This window comes from Microtus pennsylvanicus, chromosome 13 (genome assembly GCF_037038515.1).
Source record: "Microtus pennsylvanicus isolate mMicPen1 chromosome 13, mMicPen1.hap1, whole genome shotgun sequence".
Classification (NCBI taxonomy): domain Eukaryota; kingdom Metazoa; phylum Chordata; class Mammalia; order Rodentia; family Cricetidae; genus Microtus; species Microtus pennsylvanicus.
Genome location: NC_134591.1, coordinates 3,222,927 through 3,250,417, shown reverse-complemented (window position 1 = coordinate 3,250,417; position 27,491 = coordinate 3,222,927). Strand labels below are relative to the sequence as shown.

At 44.7% G+C, this 27,491-nt stretch overlaps 1 protein-coding gene across 2 annotated transcripts; it reads left to right on the top strand.

Annotated features, from left to right (window-relative positions):
• Positions 1-53: 53 nt before the first annotated feature.
• Tnfsf8 (TNF superfamily member 8) lies at positions 54-27,491 on the top strand. 2 transcript variants are annotated; one of them, XM_075945905.1, is made up of 4 exons: positions 54-518; positions 10,617-10,659; positions 21,746-21,817; positions 24,078-27,491. In XM_075945905.1, the coding sequence occupies exons 1-4, from the start codon at positions 309-311 to the stop codon at positions 24,470-24,472; spliced, it is 720 nt and encodes a 239-aa protein (XP_075802020.1). In that variant the 5' UTR covers positions 54-308; the 3' UTR covers positions 24,473-27,491. The 2 variants fall into 2 exon arrangements, with proteins under 2 accessions (XP_075802020.1, XP_075802021.1); XM_075945906.1 differs by lacking the exon at positions 21,746-21,817.

Sequence of the window (27,491 nt, the reverse complement as noted above, 5' to 3'; positions counted from 1 at the left end):
GGTGCGCACAAATGCGGAACTGTCCTCTTCCTACCGCCCTCTGACATCAGCCGTCATCTCTCGCTACAATTTCTCTGCACTCCAATTAATCCCGGGCAATGAAAAATGAACCTCTCCCCCACCCTTGCATCCACCCTTCGCTTCACGCCCCCAGAGAAGAGTTCCTCTGTCCGGCAACTGGTGAAGGCTTTTTTCCAAATCACATGATCCAGGATGCAGGGGGAAAATCCTTCTTGGAACAGAGCTGAGGGCAGAATCGAATCAGATGAGGAGAGATAAGGTGTGATGTGGGGCAGACTATATAAAGCATGGAGCCAGGGCTGCAGCAAGCAGGCAGCTGTGGGGCCCTGTCCCCTGCCCCAGCCATGCAGATGCCACCCGACTCGGTGGCCAGCGCTTGGAGAAGCACGAGGTCCTGGAGAACCACAAGCCACAGCTACTTCTACCTCAGCACCGTCGCGCTGGTGGGCCTTGTTGTGGCAATGGCAATCATACTGGTTCTGGTAGTCCAGAAGAAGGTGAGTAAACTTGTTTTTGCTTCTCTTTCCTTATTTATAATCTGTGCTTCTCTAGGAGAGAGAATAGAGAAATTGGGAGCAAAAAACTTAAAAATGCAAATAAAAAAACTATGCATATATACAGACTTCGTAACAGAGAAAGGGGAGCGAGAAACAGGAACGAGTCCCTCACACTAAGTTGTAACCCTTTAGAGGAATGTAACTGGACTTGAGCTCAAAATTTTCCAGACGTGTTTGAGCCAAAAGAGCAGAGAGGAACCACTGGCCTTGAGAACGGACGCTGGAAGCCCAGCTGAGGCAGAGCCTCACAGTAGGCAGAGAGAAGTCACCTCTGTAAGACGCTCAGCCTGCTTCTAGGGTTATGTCCCCAATCTATGCTCCCAGGACTTCCCAGACCTCTCTACTGCCGAGAGTTTGTTGTTACTGTTGGTTTTGTTTGTGTTTGTTTTTAGTTTTTTGTGTTTTAGCTAAGTTTCAGAAACTGTGGTATAGAAAAAACAAAGGAAGAGAAGCCAAGGCTCCCTCCAGAGCTCTGGGTACTTTAGTGTTAAAACCCACAAAAGAAATCAAAAGCTTCCGCACAAGTCACCAGCTTTGAGGAGCCTTGGGTGTTGAGAGAAACAGAGCGGAGGAACAGAAAATAGCGATGTTTTTTCACCCGTGCCCCCTGAGATGCTCACACAACATGCAGGACCACCCTGACTTGGGAGATTTACTTTGTTTAAAATGGGGGAGGGAAGTAAGACAAAAGAACTGAAGGCAAAAGCCAAATTGTAGAAAATTAGAAACTCAGCCTCTAGAAAATATTGTACCATCAACATGCACAACTCACAAGCTTGGGTGAGAGCCAGTCATGGGGATTTGGGGACTGTATGAATGGTACCCACGTAGACAACTCCCTGGCCAAGTGTGAATGCGTTTGGTACTATTTCGTAATTCTCACTCATCATCATATTATAATCTCCTAGACTTTTTTCTGGCTTCTCTTTTTTTGTCTTGGACGAAAGGCTCAGCAACTTTCTAGCTGTTAAGAGAGAACTCGGGCCTTGGTGTCATCAAGTACTGACATTTAAAGGAAGTGTTGAGGTTACTCTTCCGCGGGAGTGTAAGAATGGTGTTGTTGACATTTGATTTGGCTGCCAGGGCTAGTGGGGCTCATCACCTGCTAAGAATGACTCTCTAGACAAACCTTTGGGCACCTTCTGGACACACTTGCCACTGTCAGTGTGGTTTGGCCACAGAAATGTGCTGTTGTAAAGCAGTGGTCAGAAAAGACAGACTGGGTGCCTTGAGAAGTTCCTCAGCTGAAGGATGCAGGCAGAACTTCTGGGTGTGAGGGAGAAAGCAAGATGGGGAGGGGTGATGATGGTGATGTGAGAACCAGAGGGAACTCTGGTAGAGTCAGTATGTGTTCCAGTCTGCTGTGGAAATGATTCCTCCTGTGGATGCTGGACGGGCTTTTCTCTGCCCTGCTGCTGCAATACAGAAAACGAAGCCCAGGCAGGGGACAGGGCTTGAAGTCAGCTGCCCTGAGAAAGAGGCACGGGGGAACTGCTTAATTGCTTTTGATTGTTCCATGGGAAGGCTGCTCCCTCTGCTTGCACTGGCAGTGGCAGAAGAGTGGAAGGTCTTGGTTCCCATTTCTCTCTCTGAAGTTTATCCTCGATTTGACTTACCTCTGTGCCTGGGTATGGAAAGATGTACTTCACAGTCTGAGTCTATGTTCTGGTGTGCAGTGATTTCCCAAATGGCAAGTACTTCGTCACAGGCTAGGGCTTTCCATCTTAACTCTTATGGCATAGAGAATCTAATGCTTTGTGTATATCATTCCTAGTATATTAACTGTGATGGGACCTGGGGAAATGTGAGGTCCCCAGGCCTGGGCTCTCAGGGAGACATCCAGTAGGAAGAAGGATGGGGACTTTGGAAACAGGTGGACTTGGCATCTGAAGAAGCTCAGAGGTGAATCTGTCAAAGAAACCAAGGAGAGGGTCCAAAGAGTTCAGACTCAGATCCTAGTATTAAACACGGGTGGGTGATGGCCACACAGCATTCTCTGTGAGAATAGAATCGCTTTGCTGACATACACAGAACCACCTGAGAGCACCAGTGAAGGGGTCTTTACCCACAGACTGAAGAAGAAATCGGTGTCTGGTCAGAGTGAGAAATAGGAACACTTTTCAAGGAATGAATGAAGTGAGGGAGAGCCCTGCCCCAGGACAAAAGCCGAGTCTGAGAAAGGAGATGGAGAAGGGTCAGTTAACCATGTCATGCATGAGACTTGGCTAGAGGACCAAGTAGCTCCAAGTGAAAGCTCCAAAGGAGAGAGAAAAGGGAAACAGAGGCATCAATCTTAGTGTTTACCGAGTATCTGCTTTGTACAGGACACTGCTACAGACACCGAGTATACAGCTTTAGCCAACACCTTTAGCAAATTTCTGTCCTTGCACTGCTTATACAGTTTTCTCGTGATGTTTTTAAAGCCTCCTGCAATATCCGTACTTATTTACCTTTAACAAAACATTTATTATGAAATACATTCACATTGCTTGGGGAAACTAACTAACAGTTAAGGGGAAAGAAATTAAATGTTTCTCACACCTTGTCCTAACAACAACCTGTATTTGCAGAGACGGCTACCATGGACAAATCCTGTGCACTCTTACATAAATATGAGAATCTACAAATACCCAACATACACATATCATTCTATTCACCTGGGGGGTATCTTAGAGATACCTCCATGTCTATGTGCAGAGCATGCTTTGTGCCACTGTAGAACCACATCTCATTCTGTTGTGCCGATGCTTCGTGATTTAGCTGTGCCTTGGAGGGGGCTGTTCCATTTCCCTCTAGGACTTTTTGCCCTCTGTGCATTTTTTCCCAAACTATTACTTATAAATAAAGGCCTAGGAATGGGAATAGAATATATATTTTGTTACCTAAATAAATATTGTCTATCAGCCTCCACACAGGTAGTACTACATTGAGGAAAGGGAAGTCTATCGTAAAAGACACATCTCTTTACATCATTATAGAAAGAAAGAAAGAAAGAAAGAAAGAAAGAAAGAAAGAAAGAAAGAAAGAAAAACTGAGTAATTCGAGTGTATGGATACTTTCCCCATAACCTTGGAAAGACTCCAGAGTCAAGATGAACTGTCAACCCACAGAGTAGAGCAAAAGAAAAACTACAGTAGAGCATCTCTTATCCCCCGGGAAAGAGTGAATCCCTGTCACTTTACAGACAGGTGTTTACATGTGAATAAAAGCTCTGGACCCTTGTCCTTATTCATTTCTTTGCTTCCGAAACCAGGAGGCTGGGCTTCTCTAGACCAAGGCAAACACACACACACCGTCCAGAGTGGTACAGCAAGGTCTCAGGTTGTCTGCTTTCCACATATTGTACACCATCTCTAGAAAGAGAAAGCAAGTAAGCCTACCTTTCTCTTTTGAGAGAGAATGGGTGAGTCTGGGTCGAGAATGAAGTCGAGCACTAACTAACATGGGTGTGGTGATAATCGGGAGAGCTGGGATAGGACTGGGGCTGTTTAGCAGCTTGTTGTTCGAAGGTAGATAGTGAAAGTGCCTGGGACACGTTTTAAGTGACTCCCTGAATTTGGATTCATTCTATTTAAGAATTTGTTTAACTAATTGAGCTTTTCCCATTGCTGAGAATTTTCTAAGGGTTTTGAGGGGAAGACTCACATGGACTCTTCAGTTTGAGAAAATGAAGCCCATGAACTTGAGCTTCAGGAGGAATGTTCTGGAAGAAAAGAAGAGTAGTGACCTCTGCTTAGGATAGGGTGGGTTTTGTGCAGTAACTAGAATGTAAGCTGAACCTGAGGAAATTTAGAAATGGTCTTTGGAGAATGTTCAAAACTGGTATGATAAAGCCCACGTAGGCTTCCACCTAACCGATCAAGTACCCATCACTTCCATGCTGCCCCTCTGAGCATCAGAAAGCAAGCTGTAGGCAGTGCGGATTCACTCGCCTGTATTCTCTGTCCATCTTTATTCACACTGTTCCTAGAGCAGAGAAAGTTCACGCTAACTCGGCAATTTTGCCTAATGGCATACAATCAAATACAGTCCATATTTCATCCCCATGTCTTCTGTGGCTGTTTTTTTTTATTGTTATTTGGAGAGTCTAGAATTCAACCTAGGCTCACACACTGCCTTATGTGTGATAACTACTTATGTTTAAATCTGAAACATTGTGATTTAATGGGTAGCCCTACTGGGTTGGGCATCACATACCTGTGGTCCTAGCTATTCTCAAAGCTAAGGCAAGAAGGTCACAAAGTTCAAATCTTCTTGGGCAATTTATTTTTTTTTATAAATTTATTTATTTATTAAAGATTTCTGTCTCTTCCCTGCCACCCAATTCCCTCCCCCTCCCCCAATCAAGTGCCCCTCCCTAGTCAGCCCAAAGAGCAATCAGGGTTCCCTGCCCTGTGGGAAGTCCAAGGAACCCCCACATCCATCCAGGTCTAGTAAGGTGAGCATCCAAACTGCCTAGGCTCCCACAAAGCCATTACATGCAGTAGGATCAGAAACTTCTTGGGCAATTTAATGAGACTCTGTATCAAAATAAAAATGTTTAAAGGCCTAGGGATATAATTCAGTGCTACAGTCCTTGCCTAGTATAGGCAACAAGGCTTGAGTTCAATCTCCAATACCACAAGAAAAATAAAATAAACAAGCAAATCAATAAATAAATTATCCTGAGAGCTTCTAAGAAATACAGACTTGGTTTGAGAAATGGCCCATTGGTTAAATCCCTTGCCACCAAGCACAAGGACCTAAATTTGCATGTCCAACATTTAGGTACACAATCATAAACCCAATGTTCCTAGAACAAGATAGGAGCTAGAGACAGCAGAATCACAGTAGCTTCTCAACCAGTTAGTAGGTAGTAAATGCAGTAGTGACCAACAAAGAAACAAATACGGCAAAAGCTAAGAACTGATACTCAAGGCTGTCCTTTAACCACCTCAAGTACATCACTGCATATACATACTCACACTCAGACTCATGAATATTAACAGTACACACCCACACAATAATGCACACACAGAAAGGGATTAAGATTCCCTAGCTCCATACCAGAGCTACTGAGTCAAACCTTCATTTTAAGAATCTTCCCAGAACATCTTTAAAAACAAGAAAATTTGGCAAGCCCTGAGCTAACCATCATCACACCTACCCTCAAGTGTTGGTTTTGCAACCAACACTTGTCTATTCTGCAAGAGATGGGCCAATTATGTAGTAGAACAACATACGTTCTGGGTCTGCCTGAGGTTTATCCATGCTTGGTCTTGTTATAGCATAGCTAGGGGCATATGTCTGGTTATATATGGCTATATGTTTAGTCCCATCATTAAGGGACAGCTAGCCACATCTGATTTGTGAAGCACTCTTTCTTGGGAATTACATTTCTTGTGAGTGTAATCTATGAGGTGGTGTTCTGAAGACATGTCTTCCACTCAGCAGTCTGGCATTTTCTGATGATTCCTCCCTGAATCCTTTACCATCCTAAGGTCTGATGATGGAAGATTATTAGATACTGTCATCCCTTCCACTCACTCGCTATGTTATATAACGATGAGCTCTCTGTTAGCAGGATGAAAGCAGGTAGAGGTGGGACCCAGCTAGTCAGGCAAGGAGTGGAGGCATGCATGCCTCAGAGAAAGACAAACTGGATTGTATGAGTTACTGCAGTATGAACAATGGCCGTACTCCAGAGCAGACAAAGACAAAGCAGGAAGTGGAACTAGACAACAAAATACATTGATAGATGAAGCCAGGGGCACAAAGTACCAATTCTATCTTCAGAGCAGGAAGATTTTCTAATCTTAATCCAAGTTCAACTCCTTGGAGCCACCTTTCAAGATCATAAGTATCATACTTGGCTATTGTGTCGTGTCTTAAAGTCAGTAACGCTTACAGAGTGGGCCACGGCTCAGACATGCTGACATAGCCAGGAGACTGACTAGACCTATGTAGTACCTCAGAGCTTACCCCAGATGCTCACAGGGTGGGCCACGGCTCAGACATGCTGACACAGCCAGGAGACTGACTAGACCTCAGAGTCTACACGCTGCATCAGAATGCCTAGTTTCATGAATGTCTCACAGGATGGTAAGTCTTGGCAAGTAGGAGAAATGCTGATTAAGTCACTGTGGTAGCAATTTCAGACCTGCCAAACCACAAGTTCCCAAGACAAACACTTTCCTTGGCAGTCTTCGATAACTGTCATTCAGTCTCCCCTTGGGTTTTGGGAAAACATACTGCTTTTTTGTCTGCCTGAATCTAGAGAGGCAACGCTGCATGTCATTGGCCTTCACAGCCAGTATGACCAAGTTTCTCATCTCTGTGATCTTTTGTGATCCTTAAGTCACTCGCTATGTCTTAGACAAGTTGGAATTCTGGGAATCTAGTTAAAGGCCATACAACAAGGCCCAGAGAGGATTTGGCTCCCAGACCAACCTACGTATAGTAGAGATGTTCATGTGCTGTGAGCCAGAGACCCACCTTAGACGACAACAAAACCGAAAGGCAGAGGGTCTGGAATTCACTCTAGAACATCCACACGTTGGTAGCCTTTGGTAACTTTCAGTAACAAAGGATTTGGTTTGATAAGCAAATTTGGGAAGCCAGGAACTTGTACACATTTGTTCCGTGAGCTTCCAGGGAATTATGACAAATTAAACACATTCTAAGGCTACAGCCACTGTTTTCAAACAATTGCTAATAATTTACATCCTGGTGTGACCCCAACAACCTAGAGCAGGAATCACTGGCCCTCTCATCACAGCAATGAAAGGAGAGAAGAAAGCAGTGCTAGGCTAATGATTAAGGTGGGGTCATTTCACCTGGGGACAAACTAAGCACAACCATTCTTTCCTTACACAGAAAGAACTCCACGACTGTTGGAATGCCCATCAGATGCCCACAGAGGCTAAAAGAAAAGACGAAATCTTTAAGAAAATGTATAAGGGGCTGGTAACCATGGTGACTGTTTTTCCCGAGTTACTCTATTGGGCTGAGACGACAGCCAGGGGGTATTCATTTGTTTGCATGTAGGTCAAGTCTGTGCCCTACCTCACCCGAAGCCAAGTCACTAAGCAGGATAGCTCTCCTTTCCCTCAGTCAAGGTCTTGAATTCCTGGGCAAGGTTTATTAAAACAGTTTCCAGACTGCACTCAGCATAGTGCCTGGGGTCTAAACAATCTCTGACAAAATCTAACAATAATTGTCATGTCTGATGAAGTGAGCGGTCATCATACCCTCAGGCTTTGCTTCTCCATCCTCCAATACAAGGACCGCTTGCAAAATAGGGAGAAAAGAACAATGAACTGTTCTGTCCTCAGCCAGAAGGAAACTCGCTGGAGAAGTTCAGCCCAGCATTGGCCCTTGACTTGGCATCCTTCCTTACAAAATCAGCTTGAGGTTCTGAAAGATGTCTGGGCCTGTCTCTCACATTAACTCTGGAATCACATCAACTATAGGTAGCTAGAGGAAGCTGTAAAGACCTTGTGTTCTTCAACATAGGAATAGTCATACTTCTGTCCTGAATTCCCTGGACCCTGGATAAAGGATTAAGCTACACAAACCCTTGCCAATATTTTTGGCATCTCCCTGCCTACAGAGAAAGAAGAAACTCTCAGTTAACAGGCAAAAGCAAGGCCTTCCCTTCCGTGACTGCACCGCCATCACATACAATTGATCCTCCTCCCAGATACACTGCTTATACCCTTGATGTTCAAAGCTGATGCTGTTCTGGAGACCAGGAGTATCAGCATCACCTGGGAACCAGTGAGAAATCATGGCAAGCCAAGCTCTAACCAAACTTGCTGAATAAGAATTTACAGATCAATCCACATACAGGCATCCTCCTGGAGACTAACTTTCATTGGGCGATGAAAGCAGACAGAGACAGAGACCCAAATTGGAACACCAGACTGAAATCCCAAGGTCCAAATCAGGAGCAGAAAGAGAGAGAGCACGAGCAAGGAACTCAGGACCGCAAGGGGTGCACCCACACACTGAGACAATGGGGATGTTCTATCGGGAACTCACCAAGGCCAGCTGGACTAGGTCTGAAAAAGCATCGGATAAAACCGGACTAGCTGAACATAGCGGACAATGAGGACTACTGAGAACTCAAGAATAATGGCAATGGGTTTCTGATCCTACTGCACGTACTGGCTTTGTGGGAGCCTAAGCAGTTTGGATGCTCACCTTACTAGACCTGGCAGGAGGTGGGAGGTCCTTGGACTTCCCACAGGGCAGGGAACCTGGACTGCTCTTTGGGCTGATGAGGGAGGGGGACTTGATTGGGGGAGGAAGAGGGCTATGGAAGGCGGTGGAGAGGAGGAGACAGAGATCTTTAATAAATAAATAAATTTAAAAAAAATGAAATTCTCTTTTTAAGCACTCTGGTCCTTTCATAGCTCTGCCACAACTCACAGTTATGATTCCATGTTTTCCAGTAGGCCTTCAATGGCTGTGTTTATAAACTAGGTCCACAGCGTGTCTATATGACACAGTGCACACCGCAGGTCACCCAAAGCTGAGTAAATGATTCGCTAGCATCTCTGCCCCTGGGGTGGCTCTGCTGGTGTCTTTTCTCCTACCAGTCACTCTAGGTACCTAGTTGGATACAGGGCACTCGGTGCATTCAGTCACGTCAGGCTTCATCTAAGTGGAGACTCCTCTCTTCGTGTGTTTGAACTTCATGTCAATCGAAAGTCACGCTTGGTATTGAGTCAGCTGCTTGATAAGTTTTGAAATGTTGCCTGTCGTCTGACAGAGACAACATAAAGGGGAATTTTGTGATGTCAGGTTTTCCTAAGAAGCATATGGGTGATCGTGCAATCACAGACGTAAAACAGTATTATCCTCGTTCAGAACTCTCAGGGGAAAAAACACAATCAGAAAACAAAAAGGGGGAAGGGATCTTCAAAGTCAATTTCCCGTCCCTTCCCCTGAAAAACTGAGGCCCAAATTTATAGACTGTCTCCAGATCAGTGTGACACTCGGACTTGTATTCCCAAGGCCTCCCAGGCTGAGCACCGCCTTTTGGACTAGAGAAAAGACCTACTTCTCAGATAACAGTGTCCACAGAACGAGAATGACGGGGTTCCTGGGGACAGAAATTAAAATGGTACCCCCAGATGGTCATCAGCCCTTACCTGGCAAGTCCCATGGAGTCAGAGGCCATCTTCCAGCTTGGTAGAGATGAGGATGCTATTTTTCCCATGTGAATACTCATTCTTTCTATTCTGCATTGTTGTCTCAGAGAAGTGCACTAGAGGTGACTGTGACCTAGATGTCCAAAGGCAAATGTGACATTCCATTCCTTTATGGAAGATCTCTTTCATGCCCTCCTAGACTAACATTAGGTAAAAAGTGAGGGACGTTGGAAAGCTAGTCTCTGAGGAATCTGTTTTAAACTAGTGCCCCTCCATCTCTGTGGGCCACCTTCTCAGAACACTGTAGCTACCTTTCTCTTTAAGCCTCTCTGACCCCCAGCATAGTTTCCTCTCTAGCAGACAATGTTCCCATCAACCTCTTACCCATTTTACATAAAGTCTATGTAGACATTTATGATTATTATAGAAAGAATCATATGCAATACAATGTGAATGAATATACTTCTGTTCGTGCTACATATTTATAAATTGTTGTTCATTATAGCTGGACATAAACTTGCAGTAAATCCATGAGGTCAGAGAACCAGTTTATTACCATATCATCACAATCGTTGGAATATAAACACTAATTAATACAGAATTTCCAAAAACCTTCTAAGTAGAAAGATATTTTCCATGTATATTCACAACACTTAGAGATGAAACAAATATGGAAAGAAAAAAAGTGCATATATTTATTGACTTTATTTAATCTCATGTTGACTTAAGGGGAAAACCAGTCGCATGTGAGGAGAGGAAGAAAGCTCTCGACTGGGCGGTGGAAGCTTCACTTGTGGGCCTGAGTTCCGTGAACTTGCTGTGTACCCCTGGTCGAGCTATCTTGTCCTGTTTCTTGTTTGTGAGATATGGATGTTGACCCTGCTGCTCTCTTTCCTTCCAGGACTCTACTCCCAGAACAACTGAGAAGGTTCCCCTGAAAGGAGGTAAGAGCTCAGATTTAGGATGAATCATTCAGATGCCATCACAAGACGCAGTGCCTGCTTATCTACAAGAAATGCCATCACTGTACGCAATAGGAGTGGGGCGGATGGAGGTGGGGGCTGGGTGAGATGATGCTTCTGACTTATCTGGGTAATTCCTGATCACTGTGCCTAGCCACACAACCTCCCACCTGCCTAACAAAACTCACCATTGGTGCAGCCAGGCTGTGGACTCTGGCAGGGACACAAGGCAACCTTGTATTTAGAGCTAGAAACGCGTTGAAATTTTTTTATTGAAAAATTGAAAAAAAATTTAATATAACTGTATGTCCCACAAGGAAGTCTATTACACTTCCCTTAAACAGAAATTACTGTGCTTATCTCTCTGTGGTTCTAGAGGAGCCAATCAGAGCAAGCTCACAATTGCTTGGCATCACAAGCAGCATATAGATAGTCATGGTCAAATAACTGGCGATAGCCAAAATGCCTAACGAAGTTGAAGACCTGTGAAAACAGACTCATTCCCTCTACATTAGCAGCCACAGAAGCTACTGATTAGCATATTGTCCCTACTAGTCCCTAAGGGCATACATGCAGAGTTCAGATAATACTGAATATTAAACTCAAGATCATCTATCTAATGTCATAGCTCAGAGAAAGACAAATCAGACTTAGAGAGAGAAAGTGTCTTGCTCAATATCATAAGGGCTACACAAAAATGTCTATGTCTCCCAGTTTCTCTACATTCAAAACATCAGTCCCCACCTAAATTCCAGCCACAATATCCAAGACCTGGGTAGCGAGCATAGATAATTACCCACAGAACTAAGAGAGGAAAGGGAAGCAGACAGGATAGGTATGAAGTCCCCAGACACCAGGTAGAGATCCTGGGCATCCTTGAGACCAGAGGACGTAGAGAAACAGATGCAGGTCTTACACCAAGAGCACTGCAGTTATTGTTTCTTTCCTTCGGGGCATCCTACTGGAGACTTAGAAAGTGTGGGCAAGGAGCCCTGGACAGACAAGCATTCTGAATATTTTCAGACAAATAAATAACCTTAGCTTGATGAACAATATCTCAATATTGGCCAAAGTCACTTAGTCCCTAGAATGTGATATCATTTCCCATGCCTGAGGTAAAGAGCAGAGACCACAGACATTGTCTCCAGAGAGCCAGACTGTAAATATTCCAGGCTCTGCACATCTTCTCATCTTGACTGAAATCAGTCCTGCAGTTTGCCGTGATTAGGAGAGACAAACAATTGTGCAGGCCTGCCTGCATTCCCTCTAGAACTCATTTACAGAAAGAGCAGTGGTTGGATTTGACCCAGGGACCAGAATAGCAGACAGTATATGTGTGTGCGTGTGCGTGTGCGTGTGTGTGTGTGTGTGTGTGTGTGTGTGTGTGTGTGTGTGTGCGTGCGTGCGTGTAATATATATATATATATATTTGTGGTACAGGAAGTATATACAGTTAGACACTCTGCTAACTTATTACATATGTTCCCATGGAGCTTTTCAAGAAATGATCATCACCGATTAAAGATAACCCCCCTAGTCTATGCTTCCATTGTCCTCTGCCACCTCCACTTAGATATTTCTCAGTAAGACTGGAAGTTTCCACCTGGTGAGGGACAGGAGCCACCTCCCTTGGAAATAGTGTCAATGACAAAGATAGCCCTGATTAGGCATCAGGACCCCAGCCACAGTGAAGACATGTTTTTCGTTTGTGGACACTCCAATCATAGGTTACCAAGTACAAAATTCCACTCCAATTAGCAGGTTATAGTTAGTACCAGATCACATGGAATAGGAAATAGAAAACAAGGCTTTTCTCTTGCCAATTAGTCAGTTACACTTAAGGTGAAAACATTCTTCCTTGGAACTCACACCCTCCTGTGTTTTGGCGAAAATGTCCCTCCCTTCAAGGTAGGAAATTAATATTGATAGATACCAGTTGTTTCCTCTGTTACTGATTTTGTTCTAATGATAATAATAAGCAAAATGTCTTCTCCATGTTGCTCCCCAGATTTTTATTTGAGGGAGATATTTCTTTAGTTAATGAGATGGGAAATTTGGGGAACCGTGGGTCTGACCCTTTACAAGTTCCTTCCTTCCCTGGCTCATGATTCAGAGCAGCAGAGGAAAAACTAAAAATGACAAAATCTAGCTTCTGATTCAGTGTTTCTACAACCAGGTTCCGTTCATCAAGGCTGATGATACGCTCCCTTTTCCCTACTTCCTTTGGGTAGGTCAAAGTCAGCCCCAGGAGCTAAGAGTACAGCATGAGGTTATGCCAGAGACACAGTTTGACTGTGAGAACCCAAGGCTCCCTCTGAGGAACGAGCACCCTGCTCCACGCTGCCCCTGAGGCCCACCTCTAATGCACATCTTGCCTTAGCTCTGCAAACTGTGGCCATGGTAGCAAGGGGAGGGAGAAAGAATAACATCTGAGGGCAAAACCTGGCTCCCCACACCAGCAGGGTAGGTCTCTTTAGGAACATCTTTTCTCCTCTCCAAACATCACTACTAAATATTCTAAAGTATTTGACATTGGGGCTGGGAAGAGTGCTCGCTGCACAGACTTGTAGGTAAGTAAAGTGCCTACTGTAGCATGTGAAAGCTCCATCAGATCCCGTCGTCCGCAGAAAACCCAGGAGCACCTGTGTATACTTACAACCAGCACTGAGAAGGTAGAGGCAGGAAGATCTTTGGGGTTCACTAACCAGCCAGTCTAGCCAAATCAGAAGGCTTCAGGTTCAATGATAGACCTTGTCTTAAAAAATAAGACAGCAAGCAATTGAGAAAGATATCCAGTGTTGACCTCTGACCTCTACACACATATACATACAGGAATACACACACACACACACACACACACACACACGCAGTAGCAGAGTTCTTTGACACTTCCTGCAACTAAAACCCTCTTGTCCTGTATACAAAGACAGAAGGAAACAGCCTGACACTTGTCTGAAGAAAATCTGAAGCCACAGCCTCTTTCACCACCAAGCTGGGCTTCAGCATAAACAAGAAGCAAACTGCCTTCTTTGTAAAGGAAAGAGGAGGAGAAAAAAAGGGGGACACTGTTAGGAGGCATCCCAAGCAGGGAAGACCTACGTTCCACAGTTTCTGGAAAGAAATCCTTGGGGTGTCATGAGCTTTGTCCCAAGGACAGAAGCCACGAGGATGGGGAGCCCTCAGTCATGACAGCTGTTGTAAATCTCCCAGCTCCAGGAAACCAGCAGTGACCGGAGCCTGGGATGCAGGCTCTGCAGACATACCGAAATACCCTGGCACAGGATATCCTTAGCAACAGGGAAACCACAGAAAACCACACCCGTGTTGGTAATGAGTCCTACCACAAACTTGCCATTCCTGGCCAGGATAGGCCCCAGGCAACTGCCAACCCAAACTCACCCCACTTGAGACTTGTGGGGCATTCTGAGGACTCAGATGGATTCGTGGCCAAACAGAAGCCCTGGGAGGCAAACCGTTCCCATATTCTTCTCACTGGGTTTAGTTCCTGCTGCAGGGAGCCTACCATAAACGTGAAGTGAACCAAAGTTATATCTCCATTTTCCTCTGCGTTGAACCTCAGAGCATCCGTCTGGTATGCTTTGCTCTCCCACAGTCCATGAAATGACCCTACCTTCTCCACATACTAAGGCTCCTGTATCGCTGCCCCACTTCATAGTCAAATGTTCTGCTTCCACAGAATTTAGAATCTTTTATGTTCCTTGTGAGCTGGGCTTATTAGTCTGGATCTCAGATCACAGCCCCCTTTACCTGGATTTCCCAGGAGTCCCAGCAGAGCCTTGCTTCTTTGTATGGCAATGTCTGCAGAAAGATTTGAGATATGCAGAAAAACTGACATGGCGGCAAGGGACAGCACAGCGTCTCCCGGCGGGTGACACTGTGAAACCTCTGAGACTCTGCCCTGTAGGGCAGAAGCTATTCCAGCCACTAGGAACTTCTCAAAAGATAGCATACTCTGTCATTAAGTTCTGGAACACAGGGGGCCACTGCGGCTTCTGTGTAGATTTGAGGTCGTGTGACCTGGGTTGATTCCATCCCTGTCGGTAGAAAAAGATATCTTTTCCCTGCAAAGGCTGTGTGGTTCATGGGACCCAGAAGTCCTGAAAGCCTGAAGGAAACTCAGACATTAAATGCAAGTTCTGGGGATCCCTTCTGCTTACTATCCAGTCTGGCTTGAATTCTGCCTCCAGCTGAAAATGGACCCCAATGACAAAGAACTAGACCAGAACATGGCATTCTTACAGTCCTGGCTTGGAACGTGAAGCAACTCTGTTTCCTCCCAGAGTGTTGTGTTTCCCACTTCTGAGGTTTTATCTCATGGCTAAACCATACCGCTGAAGCATGGGACAGGTGGATTTTGCTTCCAATATAAAATCCGTGAATTGAATAGCTATCCTAGGATTGTTTGACCATTTCATTATGTTGGCTTTTTTTACATGTTTTGGTAAACTGCCTCCCCAGCCTCTGCGACTCAAAGGGAAACACAAAGGGACTACATGGGGAGGGCCCTGTGAGAAAGCCATCCCGAGGTGAGGAAACTGAGCACCCAAGCTGACCAGGCTCTCCCCAGGACACCACTGACCCGGGCAGTCTATGGCAACGTGCCATACGGAAACAATAAGGACAAAGATGACAGAGTGGCAGCCTTCCTTTCCCTCACAATCCCTTCCTCTCAAGAAAGTAAGAGAAGGGCCCAGCTCCACTCTGAGGGATGGAGCTGTATTCAGAAGGCCTGAGTTTCCACTTTGTTACTTTGTTCCCCTTTGCTGGACACTTTCCCTCAGCTGGTAGGGCGGGTGGGGGCAGTGGTAAATTGCCTTTTAGCCAGTTACTGCACTGGCCACAAGGAGACTATCTGTCCTCCATTCAGTCCGAACACTCTCCCTAAAATCCACTCTGACAGCCACTTTCTCTTACTCAAGGCAGAGCTAACAGGAATAGGTCAAAAGTACCCAGGAAGTGAGCCCTTCAGACTGAAGTGCAATGGGGTTCTGGAGAGTCTCCGAGGTTTTAAAGTCACGCCTCCTAATCCTCACACCCAAAAAGAATGAGGGGGGAGGGGAAAAGAGGTAGGGCAGGGGAGAGGAGAGAACAGGAAGAAGGTGGAAAAGCTGAAATTTGATGCTAAAATTGGCAGATACTATTTGCAAATCTCTAACCCAGCGGCTATGTCTCCGTGTCCTATTATCCTAAAGAGAGCAAAGGAGGGGGAAGGAGGAGGAAGAAGGGCAGATAGTCCTAGACTTCAAACTGGTTGCTTTTTATACTCAGTTCAAGCCCCAGATACAACATCTGTGATCCTGAATCCCTGCCAGCAGGTAGCCCAGGCCCCAGGCCAGAGAAGAGGAACCAACTGCTTGGTATTGTTTGTGTGGTATATCAGTGTGAGCTAGATAGCAGGGCCAGTGGTGTACCCATGGCATTCAATCCTCTGGCCAGCTGCTGAGGTGTATATTATTTTCACCTTGGAGAAGAAAGAACAGTTCAAAGAGGCCCACATGCTTGTGCTATGCCATACAGCTGGCATGTACCCAGGATGGGATTCAGACCCATGTCTGAGCCAAAGTCTAACTTTCTCAGAGTGTTTCTGTGCTTCCTCATTGCAAATAAGCTGAGCACTGTAAGGGCTCTTTAGAATGTTAGAAGAACTTGAGGGTGTTCCTTAAACACCAGGCCCCAACAATGCCAATTCAACCTGCCTTCACTGTACATGAACTCCAGATAAGTACTCCTCGAGTCGATTATATTTACCGCACATACCACAACAGTTTGGGATTTAAAAGGCTTCCAGCTCCCAAAAACCTTCACAGGATTTATGCGAATTCCAACTTGATTTCAACCTTTTTTTTAACCATTGTTTTCTCTGTGTTCAATAATAAGCGTTCTATTTATCTGGGGTTTCCCAAGTGCTGTCCTGAATCCAGAGCCATCAGCCACGCGCCCTTTACAAATGGATTCTTACTTGCTCTTTATGTCTGTATCATAAATGCTCTTGGCCTGGTGGTAATAAGGAAATGGTTAGGTTTAAGGCCTGTGAAATGACTTACCCCCTTTACCCCCACCCCAACTTGACTCCACCAGTTTAAGGGTTTGCTTTGGTCCCAAATGCTCCTGGAGTGGAGATTCCTCTAGATGTCGCTGTTGGGACTTTCCTGAGTGCTCTCCAAGGGAGCTGAAACTAAAATACAGGACTCTCTGTTTCTTCAAAGATTAAAATATTTCCAAGAAGTCCTTATACTTCCCTAAAAGTATCAGAAAGCCTCGAACAGTTGTTTGCAGAACCTAGAAAGTCTAATCTGACAGGCAATCGCATGGGTTTCATTTTAATGCCGTCTCGTTAGCCAGTCCTCTCTAGCGTGCAGTGCCACAGAGCTGCGCCGAGGTAACAAGAGACAGGAAGAGAGGGACCTCACATTTGCAGTGTCTCTGAAAGCCATGTGCTGGGCCGGCTGCCATTTGTAATCTTGATGTGTGTCACATCAGCCCCAGATCTGTGTTGTTACTGTCCTAACTTTGCTGGTACCGAGGCTGAAATCCGGGAAAGGGAAAGATGGAGCTAGAGCTTACAGTGGAATCACATGTGCTCTGAGAAGCGCTGTCTGCCTGGTCCCAACAGGAGAGGCTCTGCAGAGCATAAGCTGACTGTCATTTAGATCACATATCATCTGACTAGAAAGCCCAGTTACCCTGACCTTTGACTTGGCCCGGTTCTGAACACAGACTTGAAGTTGTCTTCTGCCATTCTCCCACACTGCAGGATAGGGAAGGCTCCAGGGCTGCTTTCCCAGCCCCTCCCTCCAGCTGTGTCTGAGACTTCAGCTGCACTGTGTGGAATGGCTGCAGACTCGTTTCTTCCTCTAACATCCCTGCTCCACATGAAGACAGAGCCCAGCACTAGGAGTGAGGACAGCAAGTGTTCTGAGCCCAGCGCTGGTGATCTTTCACCTGTTGTGAGGTCCCCAAACTCCGCAACTCTGGGCTCAATCTTCCCACTCATAAAATCCATCATCTCCACTCCCTTGGCCCTTTGGACACAGCATTATAAATTCTCCAGGACAGGGTCTAGTTTTAAGTTTGCCACAATCCTTACCATCCAGTGCACGGTCCATTCCACTACCTTCAGCAATCTCCATCCCTACCCCCTTCTCTCCCCTCCTCTCTGGGGAAGGAGACACTGGGGTATGGTTGACATACCTTTCTCTCCAGTTTTCCAAAGCAAAAGATTAGTCCGTCATCCCTCTAGAAGTCAGAACTTGTCAACAAAAAACACAAAGCACCAACTCCATCTATCTGAACGCTTTGATTCCCAAGACATTTATGGAGTCCCCAATGGTCTAAAGACAGATTGGCCAGCCAAAGAATCTGCAGTTTTAGACTCCCATCCTGTCTCTGTCATAACTCACTCTGTGACCTAGGACTAGCCTGCAATGGGGGCAACACTGGGAGCATGGAAGGGATGTGCTTGCCAACTTTGGACAGGGGCTCTTGAAGGCAGCTTCTCTTTCAAAAACCATACTAAATTCTTACAGAAGAAGAATGGTCATAACTTAGATTGCCACCGAGGTGAATTTTTTTCTCTTCTGTCCCCTGGGGCTCTGAAAATCTGAACATGTGCAGACATGGTCTCCTACATGGGGTTAGAGCAGCAGGCACAAACATTAGAGCCAGAACTGAAGTCCTGGCCCCAGTTCCCAGCCTCCCGCCACCCCACATCGATACCAGCACTGCAGAGATACAGCAGGTCTGTCTGTTAGAATCATCTAGAGAGGCATTTCCAGATCTCAGTCTACAGTGCTCTCCATCTAGATAGGAACATAAAATCGGAAAGAGAAACTCCCAGAATCCCAACACCCAACCCATCAGTTTAGCCTCCACATCCAGATAGTTCTCATATTCTATTTCTCAAACTAAGCCCCTCTAGACTCATATTCACTGGGAAAGCAGAGAACAGAGATTCACAGTCTTGGCAGCCAATCCTCAAAGCTCTAGGGCCCCTGCGGGGTTCCTGCTGCATGAAGTCCCCTCTAGAAGTCTTCATATCCACTGTAGAATGTCTTATCATTGAGTCACAGGCTGATGAAACTTGAGCTACATGGCTGGTACCCCACATAACACTGTGTAGGTCATAACAAGAGTCCTGTGATTTTCAAAGCATCCTACCCAGTCCTTGATCAGCCCTGGATGACCAAATATTCAAGCTTGCATCTCTCTGACTTGGGTTATAACTTAGGGTGTACTTGGTGTAGGTCTATCCACCACTATGTGTGAGACAACGCGTCAGAGGGGTGTTAGTCACTGGCTGAGGGCTTTTTAATCCTTCAGAAACCACTGAGATCTTTGGCATTTGGGCCTCACCAAGCATCTGTTTCTCTACTTCTCTGACAATATGTCCAGGTGTGAAAGAACAGACAGTTGCCTCTGAGGTCTTCCTAAGCTCAACAGTGTGACTCCCTTGATAACCAGCTCCAGCAACACCATTCTTAGAAGGAGAAGCCCATGTTTCTCCTTTAGCATGAATTGATTCTTTAAGAAAAGTTTAAAAATGCCTGCCATTTGACTTCAGGAAATGCAAAATAAGATTGCTTTTTTCCATCGTTGGGTTTCTCAGAATTACAGCTGAGGTTACCCCACTATACACGTGAAGACCAAAGGGGGGAAAAACAGAAAGAAAAAAAAGCCTGCATGTGTGAAAGGCAAGCCTGGGCTTGTACTGCCACCATCAATTTGTAGATGCTCAGCTCTTGCAAATGTCACCACAAGCCACCTGATGCGAAGGGGCCTTTGGACAAGAGAGATAAAGCCTGTATTTTCTGTGACTTCCTGACTCTGGTCAAGGGCGCGAGTCCTACTTTCCCAACTAACTGGTGGAACTGTGAGAGTGGGATCAGCGTTCTTCCTGTGTGGGTGGGGGACGAGTCAAGCATCCCTGCTCACCACCTATGTTCCAAGTACTGACTGAGTTGGTACCTACCAAAGGAGATAAGAAATGACCCCAGCAGCAAATGCTTATGAAGGGTCTTCTAGCCTGAGCAGCAAGAGAGACTAAACAGCAGTCTCTGCCAGGGTTGTTTCAAAGGACTTGACGGAGGAAGGAATTCCAGGGGCAGGAACGGGAGGTCTTCAGACAGAAGCATATCTATGTGGTTGTTTGGGGAACCAGCAAGCCTCCAAATTCCAATGGGTGGGAGAAAATGTGTTTGGGCATTAGAGTCTCATTGGCTGAGTTTTAATCTCCAGCCTACCAGCAACTAGCTGTGCTGCTAAGAATAAACAAGTTAACCTTTAAAGCCTAGAGTTTCTTATATCCATGATGGAAACTATAAACTGTCTTTCACAGGACAATTGTGAAAATGAAATGAAATCATGGCTGTAACGTGTTCACCAAAGTACCACAAAAAATAGTCAACATTAGTTATAATGCTGGTAGTGATGGTGACCTTGTTTACTATTAAGGCACAGAGTAAAGGGGGATGAGGGATGGTACAGGCTGCAACTAGAGAGATAGGGAGGAGTCAGAACCCAAGAAGTCATGAATACCACTCGTGGAGCTGTAGGTAACAGAAATCAGAGAGTGGTTACCAGCAAAGAGAATCAGATTTGCATCTCTCTGTTTCCTTCTGGTTGATGTTCCACAACCTCCAAGATTACAGTGGACAACAAGGTCACAATCTGCAGTCACAATCCATTCAAATATCACACTTTGGGATCAGGGTTCTAATTATACACACCCATGTCTGTGTGCAGGGCGGCAGCAGGCCTCACAAGAAAACTGCTTAGATGATGAGCATGGATAGGACCTAGAGAATGAAGGCTGGCCATCAGCCCTTGTGGGGCCAGATGCTCCTGTGGGGCAGGAGTAGATGGGGAAGAACACTGCCCCCACCTCTGCTGGGGCTTCCTCTGGTAGTGAACTTGCTTGGACAGCAGAGGGAACTCTTCGCTCAACTTTGAACCGCTCTCAGGTTCCAGGGATTTTCTCAAATCTGGGCAGAGAAAACAAAGGGATGGGCAGGGTGCTCATAATATTCAGAGACAGGATAAGAAAGCACAGCAGGGCACAGGCCCTAGTGCATGAGCTTATGCCTGTTAGTCTCTAATGGCTGGACTGAGTGGTTATCTCTGATGACATCATCAAAAAGACATCAGCATCAGTTTACAGACAGGAACGCCAGGGCCCAAAGAAGAGATTTGCTCAAAATAAATCGAATTCATAAGTCATTACAAAAAATGTATAACTTGGTTCTTATCATACAAAATAGCTTGTTATAACAAGAAAGAGCTATCATCCTTAATGAAGACATTAAAAATACTTATATTTCTCAGATGCTGTAATGACACAAATACTGTGTTTGCCTCAACCAAAGAAGCCCCAGATGGGAGGCTTCCTGTAAAATGCCAGTATTGCTCTGTCCTCTTAAAATTGAAAGGGATTTTTTTTTATCTTTGTTGTTTAGCAGGGTTGCCTAAAGAAAGAATTCCATCTTCTAGAATGAGACAGATGTAGGGAATCCTCACATTTCCACCTGTTTACTTAGACTTAAGAATGTCCTTGAGTGTCTTCATAAAAGTTGATCCTGGCTTAGTCTGAGAACCAGATTAGCTGATGCAGGTAAAAGCTGCACATCTAGTGTCCACACGGCAGGCTGGGTAGCAATACCTCAATCAGTGTTGCTGTTGGGAAGACCAGTGTTTGGGCTGGAGGACATGAGGTTCCAGCCTCCCTCCACCTATTAGAGGTACCCAATAACACCTTTCATGAGGACTGTCAGAAATGGTGCCCAGTACACCATGGCAACTCGGATCATATTTGTTTAACTTCCATAATCTTCTGTAACAACCCAAGTAGCAATAATAAATAAAAAATAAACTCCAGAAATGTGAAAATCTTAAGCCTTTTAACAGAAAAATGAAAACCAAAGCTTGGAGTTGTTTTCATTTAATCCCACAAACAGGGTAGTAAATGGCCGTCTCCGAGGGTCACGGCAAAGGATATGGTTGCCTGCAGTCCTCAGAGAAGCACAAGATGATTCACACCTGATCTTGTTTGTAGGAAACTGCTCGGAAGACCTCTTATGTACCCTGAAAAGAACTCCCTTCAAGAAGTCATGGGCCTACCTTAAAGGTCAGTAACCAAAGACAGAAAAATCTAACCCTGCAAAGGCCATGCCCTGTGCCAATTTCTACCCCAGAAGACGCAGTTCGAGTCCTCTAGCTAAACCTGGCCCACTCATGTGCTCTTAGCTAACATCATACTTTTCATAAATTGAATTTGAATGTCTTAGATGAAAAAGATGAGAGTATTTCTCTCCAAAGCTACAAGATTCTTCTTTCCTTAGCCCCATTTGCTGAAAACAACAACAAAAGATTTAGTTGTAGGTTTAGAAATGGCACAATTAAAATAAATAGATAACCATGAGCTTGGAGGAAACCGTGTTAGGAATAGTATAGTGAGTGGATATGGCCACAGACAGATGGACAGACTTTCAAAAGCTCCCTCAGCAGGTGGGAGCCACTGCATCACCCATCTGTGCCTCCTACCTGGCCTTTGAAGACTCTTTTGTCCCTCACCTCCATCACCTCTCCCTTCTCCCAATACCCCACAGCTGTGCCCCTGTCTTCTCAGTCTTTTCCCCAGTGTGAAGAAAGAACAGCCTCCATCTCTACCTTTCCCAAGTTCTTCTCAGGGGAACTACAAAATTGTCTGCTCCTCAAACTGACAGCTTAATGAGCCCCTTAGAACAGGGCCTGTTTGCACATTGCGGCGTCCTTCAGGTGAGAATCCCTTGTAAATGAGCAAGTAAGAGGCACTTAGAGCATGAAAGAGATGACCAAGATTCTCTGAACAGCCATTTTGCAGTCAGATTGGTTCATGCCTTTCAGTTGAATTGCAGCAAGAGAGAGCGTTGAATCAACTTAAACTAGCACACCAGCTTCCCAGGTCTGGACACACCTTTACCAGTCAGTGTTAATTTTCATTTGTTAGGACTCAGAGAATTGGCTTTCACACAAACATTTTAGCTTAGAGGCTCTGTTGATTCTCTGCCTTTCTAACAGTCTTATGTGGCAGGCCTCTCACTGTGCACGTGAGCAGCCTGTGCAAGGATGCTTGACTGCCCTTTAAGGAAAGGATACATTAAAAACTTCAGACAAACTTAAAAGGTGTATCTTATTTTTTGTTAGCATATGTCAATTGCCTGCCATAACGGGTTTCATTGTTGACAGTTTCGTGCATGTACAAATCATACTGTGATTTTATCTTAAACGCAAAAGTTAACAGATTCTCCTGGAATACTCAATACTGAAACTGAACAATATTGAGTGTCACCTCTCTGACATCATCTTCAATGACTATCAAACCAGTAGTCAACACTAAATGCTCATTCATGACAAATGACACAATAGCATAGACCTTGTTGCAAACTACAGTCCAGGTAGGCAAGGTCTAAAAGAGAAAGGAGCCAGGGAAGTGAATTTGGGGTAAAAGCCAAGCATGGTTCCTCATGTTTACAATGCCAGGACTGCCAAGGCAAGGACAAGGGATCCGTGGGGCGCATTGGCTGACCAGCCTAATCTATTTGGCAAGATTCTGGCCAATGAAAGTCTGTGTCAAAAACACAAGGCAATGGGCTAGAAAGATGGCTCAGCAGTTAAGAGCACTTGCTGCTCTTCAAGAAGACCCAAGTTCGGTTCCCAGCACTCACATCAGATGTCTCAAAACTACCTGCTTTGAGTTCCATCTCCAGAGTATCTTATGCCCACCTCTGGTCTCCAAAAGCACACACACACACACACACACACACACACACACACTGCATATACTCATATACATACACACAAATACAAATATATCTTTAGGGAAAAAAACAGAAACAAGTTACATAGTGTGTTAAGACTGATACCCAAGGTTGTCCTCTGGGCTAAATACACACTTGTACATGTGTGTACCTGCACTTAAAGACATTCATGGATCTAATACAAACACATATATACATATACACATAGACACTGAAAAAAAAGTAAAAAGAAAATATCAACAATCATATGTGATAGAAAATAATTAAAACCATCTGCAGGTGCTGCCTTCCTTTAGGAAACCCTCCTGCTAGGTCTTTCCTTTTCCTGCACTCTGTTGTATGTGATACAGCCCTCCAGCTTTGAGCATTAAACAAAAAACAATGACAGGTGGTGTTCTTTCTGTGCCTTCCTAAATAGAAACAATGAGCTATGAAAGAATATTCTAGAAAGAGTACTTCAGAAGATGTTAAATGTGTGGTACAGTGGGCAGTGTTCTAGACAACACAGTTGTTTAGTGGGGACCTTGAACAACAGCTTTCCAGCCTGTACATAACATTTGAGTAATAATTCTGCTTCTACCGTCCCAGTGTCAAAACAGCTCAACAGTACCAAACTGTCATGGAACCAAGATGGCCACATTCATGGAGTCGGATACCAGGATGGAAGCCTGGTAGTCCAGTTCCCGGGCTGGTACTTCATTATCTGTCAACTGCAATTCTTCGTGCAATGCTCCAATCATTCTGTGGACCTGACATTGCAGCTTCTTGTCAATACCACGGTCAAGAAACAGGCACTGGTAACAGTGTGCAAGTCTGGAATTCAAACCGAGAACATCTACCAGAATCTCTCTCAGTTCTTGCTGTATTACTTACAGGTCAACTCCACCATATCAGTGGTGGTGGATAACTTCCAGTATGTGGACACAAACACTTTTCCTCTTGAGAATGTGCTGTCCATCTTCTTATATAGTAGTTCAGACTGAATAGTCTCTCTTGGCCTTCAGGGAGAAAAGTCTGCCAGACAGCTCTTCATCTGTCCAAATGTGGGCAGCAAGAGAGTGTTAGTGCAACCGAAACTAAGTGTGTGAATTAGTGTACTCTCCTTCTGTCCTTGGGAAATACACAGCCATGAAACGTGAAGTCTCTTTCAGATGGAGAGGAAGGAAGGTATATAGCGTGTGGACAGATACTCACATGGGTTCTAGAAAAAGCTGGGTAGCCCCAGTCTAACCACTAATTCATTGTTTGATCTTGAACCTTTTTCCTCCCCCCTGAAACTCAGGGTCTGAATCTGAAAGGCTTGAGGGTGGATTTGTGTCTCTCCAGTGTTTCCTTCATCTCAGAAGATGAAACTTGTGAACTGAGGTTCCAGATAGAGTTCTGGAAGGTCCCAAACAGAGACAGGCCCCACATGTCACAATGAAACTGATACCGCCAGGAGTATCTGTCTGCTCACCATCTCAGCAGGTCCCAGGGACTTCCATGATGCTTTGTAGAATGATACTCTATGAGCTTGGAATGCCAAGGTGATGCTCTGTCTTTTCTAGGGAAGACCTGCTGACATCTCCTGGGATGTACATATAGCATTCCCTGCTTCAAACACCTGTTAGTCCATTCTTCGTGTGGCTTTTAAGTCCCCAAGAAAGTTGTTGACAGACAATGAGGATTGTGAAAAAGGGGATCCCCTCAGGACAACAAACAGCAAGAGCCCCTCCTGACCTGAATGGCCACTTAGTTCCCCAGTCTGGTCAGGCTTAAGATTTCTGCACCATTGTGGGGGACAGACTTTGACAAATCATTTGAATTGATGTGGGAGCCCCTAGGAGGTGGTACACTTTAGCAAAGAAAGCAAGTCCTGCCTGTCCTGTATGAAAGGATAGAGAAATATGAATTTCTCTGAAATAAAAGAGGAGAAAGTTTTTAACAGAAAGCCTAGGAAAGAGTTAAAATTATAAGAAGAAAACTCAGCTGTTTGACGTGTGAGTGGAACACAAGAAAACAAAGCAGAAAGGAAGGCAGCGTACAATTCTCCTCCTTGCTCCCATCTGCAGGTATTGGAAAAGGAATTGCATTGTATAGGTCAAAAAGAATCAAGTGTTGTGGACACAGTGCTGGAGAATAAGGGGACCTGCAGTGTCTGTGCTGACTCAAATGTGGGGCAAGTAAATCTTAGCTTAAGTCAACTAGAAAGAACCTTGTAGAAAAGGCACATGTAACCTACGTGAAAACTAAACAAATGTTCTACCCTCTCAGATTCTGAGTCAAGAAAGATTCCATTTTTGTTTTTCATAGACTATCCTCTGGGCAGAGGTACCTGACCTTTGCACTATGGTTTGATCTGTTTCTAATTGTAATCTCTATAAAGGTTCAGGAAGGAGGGCACTTCAATTAAAAGAAAAAGTGAAATGTGGCAAAATGAAAATAAATAATAGATAATAATTATTATGTCAGCCGGAATGGAAACAGGGAGTGTACAATCCAGGGATTATGAAACTTTGAGGAGACTGCCTGGCACATCTGCAATAATTATATTTTTCATTGATATGACAGAGTACCTGCTAGACACAACTGAAGAAAAAGATTATTTTGTCTTACACTTCAGGAGAGGACACAGTCCCCTCAGCTGGAAGACATGGCAGCAGGAGTGTGGGGAGCTGGTCACATTGGATCCACAGTCAGGAAGTAGAGAGAGATGGACACCAGTACCCATCGCTTGTCCTCCTTTTCTCGGTTTATTCAGTCAGGGATTCTTCAGGGTACAGCTGCCCGCATTCAGGATGGGTCTCCAATCCCCAGTTGAATCTCTCTAGAGACATTCCCACATAAACAACCAGATGTGTGTCTCCTAAGAGACTTCAAATCCTGTCAACTTGACAATTATTGTCATCACGCATATGTACGTAAGCATGCTTTTCTTTTTTTCTTTTGTTTTGTTTTGGCTCGGTTTGGTATTTTTTTTCTTGTGTTTCGAGACAAGGTTTCTCTGTAGCTTTGGAGCCTATCCTGAAACTAGCTCTTGTAGACCAAGCTGGCCTCAAACTCACAGTGATCTGCCTGCCTCTGCCTCCCAAGTGCTGGGATTAAAGCCCGTGAGCACATTTTTCTAACTGGATACTTAGGCTACCTAATACATATGCTTATTTAACAAAAATTCAGTGATTTTCCGCACTATGCACTCATATGCTCCTCTTATTCTCTACCCACAGCATGTACACACACACACACACACACACACACACATGCCCAGCCTCATCCCGCCCTCGAGGAATGGCTCCCAGCCTCCTGACTCCTGCTCTGCTCTTCTCACCATCCTTTATTGGGCCCCCGTAGCCTTGGTGAAGTTTCAGGTCATATCTTTCAAGCCCTGCATCCAGGGAATCCTCCATCCCCTTTCTCTACCCCAGCCATCTCCAACTTCTGTAGATTGGTCCATGACCAAGTCACAGAAGAGGGTTGGAGCTGTTAAAGTTAAACCGTAGATGTTTGTGATCAAGCCAATAGCATTTCTTGATTGAAATAATAAGGCTTATTGTTTAATTTGTACCTATTCACATGTATAGGTGTACATGAAAATGTACAGGTATGTTCGTATATGCACATGTATGTTTGCATATGCTTTTCCAGTCATGTTTTGTATAACATCTGCTTAGCCTGCTTAGGGGGAGGAAGCCTGACTCCTGTTTGAGCATTGCAAAGCTTGTATATTATTATATATTTATTTTTAATTAAGAAGATAAGTGAAAATAATATTTCTCCCAGACTTCATCAGCTTATTTAATAATTATTAATATTTCACCATATTTACATCTGCTTCTTTGAAAATAAGAAAAATGCAGCTAGAGCTTCACCCTACTCTCCCCTCCCCCACGCTCTCTCAAGGGAGTCATAACTGCTGTCTAGAAGTCTGTGCTTGCCTTTCATTTACATAAATTTACATTTATTTTCTAATAAGGATATATAGTACAATTTTGTGTGATTATAAATTTTTTAATAAAAGATATA

What these genes read in the sequence shown, in the direction of transcription:
- Tnfsf8 (XM_075945905.1), top strand. Translation starts at nt 309, where the DNA reads ATGGAGCCAGGGCTGCAGCAAGCAGGCAGCTGTGGGGCCCTGTCCCCT. An exon ending in TTCTGGTAGTCCAGAAGAAG is followed by an intron (nt 519 to 10,616) that starts GTGAGTAAACTT and finishes CTTTCCTTCCAG; the next exon opens with GACTCTACTCCCAGAACAAC. An exon ending in GAAGGTTCCCCTGAAAGGAG is followed by an intron (nt 10,660 to 21,745) that starts GTAAGAGCTCAG and finishes TCTTGTTTGTAG; the next exon opens with GAAACTGCTCGGAAGACCTC.